Source organism: Rutidosis leptorrhynchoides, chromosome 9 (assembly GCF_046630445.1).
Source record: "Rutidosis leptorrhynchoides isolate AG116_Rl617_1_P2 chromosome 9, CSIRO_AGI_Rlap_v1, whole genome shotgun sequence".
Taxonomy (NCBI): domain Eukaryota; kingdom Viridiplantae; phylum Streptophyta; class Magnoliopsida; order Asterales; family Asteraceae; genus Rutidosis; species Rutidosis leptorrhynchoides.
Window position 1 is genome coordinate 372,306,782 of NC_092341.1, and position 10,380 is coordinate 372,317,161.

Below are 10,380 nucleotides of genomic sequence, written 5' to 3' on the forward strand. Positions count from 1 at the left end.
TCATTGAAGCATACTTTTAATGTAAAACATTTGACGTTAGTTATGACGTCACCTTTTATCATGAATGCAAACTTGTTTTGAAAACGCATATAGTGTTTGACCTTGTAATGATCCTGTTGTTGATGATTCGTACACGATGATTTTATACGGGGCATCACAATCCCAGAGCATAAACTAGCTCAGTACGCACATATACGCAGTTTCGTGAAAGCACAAAAGCAAGTCGAAAAAGCCGGGTCGTTACATACGGAGTATGATAATACAAGTGTATAATACAAATATATAATAAAAAACTATATAATACTAATACATAGTAGAAAATATATATACTCTGTAATATGTGTAATACGTAATTAAATAAAATATAATGAAAATTACATAGCTTTAATTTAAGGAGTTATTTTAGGAAATTATTTTAGGAGTTATTTAATTCCGTTTAATTAAGAAATTGACACGTGTGCAAATTTAATTTAGATTAATTGATTAATTGACACGTAGGATTATTGGCACGCGCTTTATAATAATGTATAGATATATGTCTAAAATAATCAATAAAACTTTAACAAATTCCCCAAAAATTTTAGTTATACTTTATCATTCTCATTTTAATTATTATTTTAATCAAGTTAGTTATAGTTATATTCTTTCCGTTTCTTTAATTTTCTTCTAACTCGAGACCACATGTAATCTACTTTATACTACCTCATCGTCAACGAAGTTGGACTCATGTCAGCATCCTTACCGACTTCAACCCCCATTGCCTTCTTCTTCGTGCAATTCAGAAACCATTTGTTCCCGACTTGCTACATGCATAAACTTGATCCTTACACGACTTTTTCCTGACCTTCTTTGAACTTCAACCACACGAGACATCGTTCGCGAGAATTGACTTCCCGGGAATCGTCTCCTCGAGAATCATGAACTGGATTTGATTCATGACATCAATTCTCCATCAACTTGAGATATTATTTCTAATAGCTTTTATATTATATATTATATTATATTATATTATATTATATTATATTATATTATATTATATTATATTATATTATATTATATTATATTGCCTGAAACTTAGCAACAATTACGTGAATCATTCAATCTATTGCTCACAAGTAAGCAAGTTTTGTAAATCTACACGATGGAACTAAACATAACAATAAACTGGCCTACAGATTTATATTTTTTTCCCAATATCATGACATACACCACTGCTTACTAACTTTTATATTTTTTAAAAAGCAAAAGCTTACTATCTTTCTTACCAAATAATTTAGTTATAACATCAAAAACAGTTAAAAATGTCAAACAATGACATGAAAATGACTCGTCAATGTACAATAACCTAGACTTCATAGGTTATTATGTATTGTATTGCATTATAGAGTACAATATATGTTCTAAATCATATTCTAAATCTAATGAACCGAACTCATCCATATAGTTGGCTAGACGAATCATAATCTTGATATCTAGTTTAACACTAACTCATAGTTGAAGCGACGGGAAAATGCTCAAACGTAGAAACATAAAACAGAAATTACTAATTTTAATACTTATTACATTATTATTTATTATTATTTTTTTTTGAAAAATGATAGTATAAAAAACTAAGTTTAATATCTAATTTTAATACTTATTACAGTACATAATAATGATATAAAACTAAAAGTATGGTCATCGTCTCGGTATTGAAGCTTGTAGTTTTGACTTCTCGGTCGGCTTGTTACCTTTTTTTCTTTGATGAATGAAAAGTTTTTAAAATAAAAATGAAAACCACAATCAAAAAGATAAGTAAATGTAATATCTTAATAGTATCTAAATACATTAACAAAAAAAATTAGAAAAAATCTCAAGAGTACCTAATGGTAGGCTCGGAAATTTCATACTTAAATTCATGGGTCAATTTATTCATGGAAATATGCAGTTTTATATTAAAATTATGACAAAATTGCCCATTTCGTCCATGTGTTTTGTACTTTTTGCCCGTTTCATCCATGTATTTTATTTTCTGCATTTTTCATTCTTAAAAGCATTTTAAAGTTCCAATTTCACCCCTCATCCTAACGAAGGTTAACTGAGTCTGTTAAAACTATTCACAGGGACTATCCACGTAATCACTTATAATGTCATATTTCGTTAGTATTGGTAATGATTACGTTTTTTCATAATCACATTTAACACGCAAATTACTTACAAAAGAATTGATAACATTCGACAAAAGTGTTTCGAGTTGACCTGACCCAACATGTGAACATAGTTACCCATTTTGACCCCTCACCACCAAGGCCGCTTTGCCACCTTTAGGTACATCATTACATACACAAAATGCATCAAGTATAAAGATCGTTTACAAGCAAAACTCAGAAGATAGAACTAACCAAGCAATATTATCCCGGTGAAGAAAACCACCGTGGCCTCTAGCATTTGTGAACTTGTTAATTGGACCAGAAACTAAAGAACCAACAAAAACTTAGTTCATGTATCCAAGTCTTTTGTTTGTTTACAATTGTTCAATGTTGTTTGTTAGATCGTAGGATATGTTCAAGTTGACTAATTAGAGACGACATCAATAGTAACTCTTACGATCTTTCAATTTGACTGGACCTCGACTCGAGTCGTTTCAAATTTTGACTAACGAATTAGTCAAATTTTGACTAACGAATCATTTTAATTTATGTTTTTTAGCCAGAAAAGAAAGATTCATAAGGCTAACAGTACCTTTATAACCCTCAAAAACAGGATCTTCCGCAAGCAGAAGTTGTGTATCTAAGTCTATAAATCTGTTAACAGTTTAAAACATTCATTCAACAATTTAAATCAGACTGAATAACAGAGATAATGATGGCAAAACGGGTGGGTCGGGCCAGTTGTGTAACGTGGTAGAAAAAATACGGCCAGATCAGTTTACTCGAAACACTGTGTCCAAGAATTTTAGATTTCAAAAAAATAAGTCTAAAGTAACAAGAAAAATTATATTATATCATTAACTATCTAACTTTTAAATCATAGTCCCTGTGAATAGTTTTAACGGACTCAGTTAACCTTCGTTAGAGTGAGGGATGCAATTGGGACTTTAAAATGCTTTTAAAGATGAAAAATGTAGAAAATAAAATATAGGGATGAAACGAGAAAAACTGAAAAACACAAGGATGAAATGGCCAATTTTGTCTAAAATTATTAAGTTTACAATTAATGCTTAAAAAGAAATCCGAAAAAATCTCAAAGGGTAGCCTAGTGGTGGGATTTGGAAATCTCATTCAGATTGTGGTGGACGTAAAGAAACGTGAAATACAAATAAAAGAGAGACAAGATATAAACAAAGGATTTAAACAAGTACTAATTAATTAATCTGATTGTCGCGTGCTTGGTAAACATCAACGGAAAAATTAATCGATCTCACTGACCACATAAAGAAAACTCCGAATGTAAAATTTAGGAAAACTGTCTGAAGAGAAAAGAAAACGGTGATAGGTATATAAGTCGCGGACGGTTTACACGAAGAAAAAGAAGGTAAGAAAGGTGGCGGTCAATTGTTTTCGGTGGCGAAGACAGATCGTATTTCAAATGGCGACAGCAAGAAAGAGAAAGAAGAGAACGGTAGAAACTCCGCGGCTCACATTCTAAACTCTATTCTAAATCTAATGGACCGAGCTCATAAATATATTCGGGTTGAACCAGGTTGAACCAATGATAATATTTTAATACCATAGTCTAATAATCAAGTCTAACAATGCTTCACATCTCTTTCATATCCAATATTTTGGGCGTATTAGTTCGAGATTTTATGATGTTATCAAAGTGAACTAACAAGTATCCCACTATAAATATACCGATAATATGTGTCCAGTACCTTCAGGATCATACAAATTAACCAATACTTGGGTGTAAATTCAGTTAAATATATTTTCAAATGGTTTCGGTTGTGAAGACAATGGGTGTATTTGGCATCATTGTGTTGCTTTTTATTGGAGCAACGACAGCCATACCTTGCTGCGACGGGGAGTACACTTCTTGCTGCAAAAGTGGTGATAATGTTAATATTAAGACTTTTGCTAATGTTACTACTTTTGCCAATGTTACTACTTACGCAAAGGTCACAGGTCGTAAGGGTGCTGCAGAGAAAAACACAGTTTCTGTTGTTGAAATTGTAAACTAGTTAACCCTTTCTGCCTATATATTGTGTACTGTGTCGTTTGTGATGTTTTGTTCTTGTTTTTCTTTTTGCCTTTACTGTCGAAGCCATGTACCTGTACATGTATGCATCTGTCACCATAATAATAAAGTAAGAACTTGGATCTATGGATTTTTGCAAATAAACGAAAGCAGAGATCTACTGTATCATTTAAGTCACCAATGGAATGGAATTATACATTTTGTCAGACAACAAAAACATTCAAACACACGGTCTTACTAGTAAATAATATTGTTATAGTGTACGAGGTTCATGATAATAATAATAATAAAAAAAAAGTATAAAAATTACAGGAAGGGAATTGTTACAACATTTACCATGAATACCAATGGTTAACGCATCATGGTAATGATTTTTGGTTTACATTGCTGTTTGCATATAAGTCGATACTACCTATTTGAAACCGTGAAGTTGCTTGTCCGTCACGAACTGATAGAAATCGAAACCTATCAGATTTTGAATCGACAATAATTAAATAAAAGAGGCAGATCCAACTACAACAAAACATATAGTCTTTAAAAAAAATATTTTATCTTGTATATACGAAGTTTATTAATATGGTCAAAATACAGAACCAAGTGTGTCTATCAAAAAGGTCTGATAAAAAATACCTGAATACATTTGCAGAAAATCCCAGCCACTTCATCTTATATGCTTGTCGCTGGAAACGATTTTCAAATATTTGTGAAGTTTGTTCATCCAAAACTCGCCAGGTGGAACCACCATCATCACTACCTTCAACCACCCTGCAAGAAGAATATAATGCTCATTTGTTGAGGGTTTGTTGAAAACTAAGACCATTTGTGATGGTGGCAGTGACGTGGCAAGGCGTTGGGTCTTTTGAGGGATAAATGTGACATGGCAAAGGTGTTGGAATGAAGAGAAGTAGTGGAAAAGGTGTTGGGTAATGTGGTATGAGCAATAGTTTATTTATATATTTAAACAATAGTTTTATTAGTATGTATTTTTAAACATATAACAATTGGTTTATTTCAATATTCTTTTAGTAAGTTAACGGCTAGCTGTTGGATTGAGCCACGTCACCCAACACGCCACATTATGATACAGTGCCACCATTGAGCATGGCCTCAAATATGGGAAGCCAGCACACGCCGTACTGGTGTGCCGGAGGCGTTTCAATATTAGCTATAAACTGAATATCTTCTAACTGTCGATGAAAATCACACAGAATTTTACTTTTTGACATGACCTTGGTGCAAAAAAATTTCAATACACACCACACAAACACACAACACCACCTGTTGTGTGTATATATTTTTTTCTCAAATTAAAACATGTTCTCTTATGTAAAGGATACATAATAATACATACCAGTCCTTTGGATCTCTTTCAGGCGCATCATTGGCTGACATTAGTTCATATGAGCACAGTTCACAGAGCTCGTCACCCTTCATTTTGTATATTAACCAACAACCTGCATTATCCAATCCAATTACTGTAAACCTTAACTTAATAATCAGGAAACAAGACATGTGCATAGACTAATGTTGCAGTATGTTACACCCAGTTCTTCATCATTATGAAACGTTTGAGTAGATACCTTTCTATTTCCTTCAAATTAATTTACGTAATTATCAATAATGATCATCTAATATACCTTTTGCACCATTTGGTTCTTCCCATTTTGACAATCGGTTTCCATCAAATGCTGACGTGGCCTGAAAATTGACACATTGAAATGAATGGAAATTCAAAAATGGACAAAGAATAATATTAGACCACTTACAATTCCAAACGGGAGCTCCTCCCCACTAGCAAGAACTGAACCACAGCATATTCTGTGTAGCTTTAATAGAGGCCAACAAAGTGACGATTTACTTAAATCATCATTGCGTTTTATGTTAAAGATGACGTCATCCAGGGCATGAAACACAACAGGCAATGCAAGGGAGGTTTTCACAGGATCATTTGCCAGACATATTTCAACTTTTCCATTTTGTTCTTGCTTGCTTTTCAAAGATAGGGCGTCGAGCATTGGGTTAAAAGACGGCAAGAGATCAAAAACTAAATTTGAATCGATAACAACACGTCTTGTTTTAAATGGTCCCTTTTTAAGATCTGCAAGAACAGTTCTGATAAAATCAAGAGCTTCAAGAGCTTTTTGTTTGGAAGATAACTCAACCAATCGAGATATAAAAGGAAAGAACGCGTTATATATTCTTGAAACATGTTCATCTACACATTCGCGAACTGGGCAAGAAGATGAACTTAATGATTCAGAACCGATTTCTGATCTTAACGTGCGCCATTCCTTGTCCCCGCTTAGTCTTCCTGGTAAGGATAAAGGGGGGTCATTAATTTGAGAATGTAGAAGATCGTTATTAAGCTCTTGTAATTCATTACGATCACGTTCTTCAAGAGTAGAAATCACAGATGATGTCAGGTTCCTTCTACACTGTCTTGTTAGATTTGCTAGAGTGTTGGATACAGCTGTCTCTGTAGTTAATTTTCGACGAGATAGAACCTTCAGAATCACATGATCAAGATTTCAATAAAACATCAAACAGCAGCACATGCATACGCAAAAAACTGAAAATTAAAAAGAGGTGTTACGAGGCGATTATAGGGATTACCTCATGCCAGTTCCTGGTGTAACGTTTAGTGACATCGTGAACGCCATCTTTTGCAATAGCAATAGTATAGTTCAATTTCTTGTTCCACCTAATTTTCCATGCCAATGATAATATTCAGTTTTCACAAAACAACAACTAGATACTGATATGCATAGGTAGCAAGATGACCCGATTAGGTAACGGGTCAAATCAGGTTACGCTTGAGTTGACCCATGAACACATGTTTGATCAGTCCTTTGATATTCTTACAGATAGATAACTAGGAAGTTATGGCTACAAAAACAGCACGATAAGAATCTAAATCTTCGATGAAAAACAATTAAGAGGATGTATGCATATGGGAGTATACTTTTTTGATGAGGCCAAATCGACCTATTCATACGCATATAGATATACATTTATATAGCTACCTCTATAGTTTTGTATAAGACCAGCAATCTAATGGAGAGAGTACCCTTTTTCATATAGTAATGGGGTATCATATATTCCTTCACAGGGATCAAGATGCATCCATCTACAGCAAACACACATGGCAACTTAGAAAAAAACAATAAAAGATAATATATGGATGTTAACGGTATCAAATTACCTGCCCAAGAACATTGAATAGCACTCTGTCCACACGTGATCTGTGAAATCCAATATCTGACAAGGAAACAACAAGTACACAAGGAAGAAAAAAACTCTTAATAAGAAGTTAGCGACACATTGGAATACGCCTTTTGCATATTCCCTATATATAATGAAAATCTTGGATATATTTATTCCCATGTACACTGATACGGTTACCTAATTCTTCAGATCATGAACCAAATTTGATTTTTTTTCTGAAACTTTGTTATGCACAGATATAAATGTTATTTGAAAACAAACTTGAGATCCTAAACAAGATTGTGATACTATGGAAACAATAGTATCAGGCTTTTACCAACAAGCAAGAGACAATTCTATATATCCCTTAATATCAACTCCTAAACTCTTATGAGTGTACTTAGTTGTTTATCTTTTTTCTAACCTATTATTTACCTTAATAAATACATTTATGTGTGTAAACGTATAACAAAACCCATTTAGTGTGTGTGTGTGTGTGTGTGTGTGTGTGTACGTGTTGTTAAGTTCCATTAAGGAAACAAAAATCAAACATCATAAAGTATTGTAAATCTAAATCTTAGATTCATTTTGAGAGATCAGAGAACTATTAATTCAGTTGTTTAGATTAAAATTACAATCAATTAATTTCATAAATTGAAAATCCCAAGGCAACACGTGGGAATGATAATCCTTGTTAAGAACAAGCTATAACAGTATTTATGGTCAATATATAACCACCCTTAAAGTTTAACTACTTACAAATGGCCTTCAGCTTCTAGATAACTACCAAATAATCACTAAACTTGTAGATGACGAAAGGAATTCACAATTTATCATCTTACCAAACGAGTTTCATAGCCGAAAGAACGGCAATAGAGAGAAAAGCAGTTGGCCCACTCCCCACAACGCCCCTTCTTTGTTTCAAGAAGCTACACCATAAAAAAGAGGCTATGAGTTCATGATATCTGAAATTTATGAAATCGCAAATAAAAAATTTGGGTACCTTTATAGGATCATTATACCGTGGGAAACGGGTGACTCTTGAACATGCCTTGCAACTGGTCAAGTTAAGAAAGTAAGGAAAACAAGAACAGTTAAACAAGAACAGTAGGAATGAAGAGATATAACTCGTATTCTAATGTATCTTGTCTCCATACCGATAAAGTTCAACACGAGAGGCACCATAAGCGGTTTCAGACGAATTTGCCACACCCATTCCTTGATTCACAGTTTCATTGCCACAACCTTCACAAGGTGGTGCATTTACCCACCTAAATTCGTCAAATCAAATAATGTTTACAAAAACGAATAATAACATTACTCCACATTGGAAGAGAAAAAACTTATTATTATTGTTCAAAGTGAGCAAGCTAGGAGTCCTTGAACAATGATAAGCACAATAATATAATAGTTAAAGCTTAAAACTATAGATAGAACATACTTAAATGTTTGTTTGAACCAGAAAAGAAGTTGCAGCAGGAATGCATGATCACACTCACTTTTGGATGGATTAAAGTTCCCCTCCTGAACAGAAAAGTCATATATGTAAAGCAATATACTTGATCAATTAAAAAAAATATAAAATAAACAAAATTATAACAATAGAAACACCATTGCTGCAATATTAATGCTGATAATTTGATATAAATATTTTTTTACCCCACTTTAAATGGGAAACTAACTGCTAGGAAGAAAGAAAAAAAAAACGAAAATAACTGGTACCAAGTAAAAGAAATGCAATCAAATTCGAACCTTAGCTAAAGCAATTAATGCTTTCTCCTCAAGCTTCTCAATGGGCACTGTTTTCCTTGCTGCTTCTTGTCGGCCTGGATCTTCATACTAATGGACATAAAGTCAGATACACAATCATTAGTGGTCGATTATAACTACGTCGTTCGTCATTATGCACAAGGCCAAATATATATAATGATTTTACCAGAAGAACTTTATCAATATAAGGCCTAATCATCTGTTCAAATTCCCCATTGTCTCCACTAACAGAAAACTGCTGAAACATAAGTGCTTCTTCTTCTTCTTCTGCCTGTAATCATAACCACAACTGTCAATACATCAAATACAGACATATCTTTGAATTATAAACGAGGACAAAAAACAGTACCTGCAACATTCTAGCTAATTCTTCATCAGATTTGAGTATCTCAGAATCCATTAATTTAGGGTTTTCATCATTGATTGAAACCAATCGAAGCTTATCAGAAATGGTAATGAGATCAGAGTCATCCGAAACAATTCGATGATCCGCGTCACATCCCAATATCTTCAATTATAATGATAAGAATTCAAATGAAATTATGATCAATAAACTTATATAATTCGGTACAAAGTTATTACATTTGAAATTAGGGATTAAAGAAATAGTAGTAGTTTGACCTTTTGTTGATCAGGGGGAAGTTCAGTAAGAGAAAATAACTGGAGTTCGAAAACATCGAGACCATCTTCAGTATCGTAATCGACTTCAAAGTCTGAATCTTTGTAATGCACGGTGAACTTTCTACCCACCATAATTAATCACCCCAAAGCTTCTTCCTTTTCAAAGAAGCTGTTTTCCAGCTTTTGCAATATGTTGAAATAAATAAATAGAGCATTTTTTATTGTTGGCTAAAAAGAGGGGTGGAGGAGTGTTGTAATTGTGCATATGCAATAATTTACTATTACTATACTATGTAATGTAATGTAATGTAATATGTAAATATGTAAATATGTAAATGTAAAAATGCATTTTCCCCTCAAATAAATTAAGTTTAATAATATAATTTTATTATAATTTATTATTATTATTATATTTTTTTTTTTTTTTGCCAAAAGGAACAAATATATTATTTTCAATGGAGCATACAAATGGACTGGATCTTCCCAGACCCACAAGAAACAAACAATACAATCAAATACAAAACAGGCTAATCTAATATATCAAACATCAAATGAACAAACGATTATTACTCCAGTGCATATTCCATTTACTAGCCACCTCCATAGCAT

At 32.9% G+C, this 10,380-nt stretch overlaps 1 protein-coding gene and 1 long non-coding RNA gene across 2 annotated transcripts; both read right to left on the bottom strand.

The window, feature by feature from the left end:
• Window positions 1-3,697: 3,697 nt before the first annotated feature.
• LOC139866119 (uncharacterized) lies at window positions 3,698-4,243 on the bottom strand. Its single transcript, XR_011765255.1, has 2 exons — window positions 4,091-4,243; window positions 3,698-4,017 (listed from the first exon to the last, which is right to left on the bottom strand). It is a non-coding gene; the product is annotated as an uncharacterized lncRNA (long non-coding RNA).
• Window positions 4,244-4,408: 165 nt separating this feature from the next.
• LOC139865915 (peptide-N(4)-(N-acetyl-beta-glucosaminyl)asparagine amidase) lies at window positions 4,409-9,948 on the bottom strand. Its single transcript, XM_071854022.1, has 16 exons — window positions 9,772-9,948; window positions 9,500-9,658; window positions 9,317-9,421; window positions 9,133-9,219; window positions 8,822-8,904; window positions 8,538-8,651; window positions 8,384-8,438; window positions 8,223-8,309; window positions 7,379-7,434; window positions 7,244-7,303; window positions 6,790-6,877; window positions 5,943-6,680; window positions 5,814-5,874; window positions 5,528-5,630; window positions 4,807-4,941; window positions 4,409-4,641 (listed from the first exon to the last, which is right to left on the bottom strand). Exons 1-16 carry the CDS (start codon window positions 9,901-9,903, stop codon window positions 4,536-4,538), a joined length of 2,169 nt encoding a protein of 722 aa, XP_071710123.1. The 5' UTR covers window positions 9,904-9,948; the 3' UTR covers window positions 4,409-4,535.
• Window positions 9,949-10,380: the final 432 nt, after the last annotated feature.

Excerpts from the sequence above, each read along its gene's own strand:
- LOC139865915 (XM_071854022.1), bottom strand. The coding sequence starts at position 9,903 with ATGGTGGGTAGAAAGTTCACCGTGCATTACAAAGATTCAGACTTTGAA. Across the intron at positions 9,422-9,499 it reads AATTAGCTAGAATGTTGCAG|GCAGAAGAAGAAGAAGAAGC; the intron begins GTACTGTTTTTT and ends TTATGATTACAG. Across the intron at positions 5,631-5,813 it reads AGAACCAAATGGTGCAAAAG|GTTGTTGGTTAATATACAAA; the intron begins GTATATTAGATG and ends TGGATAATGCAG.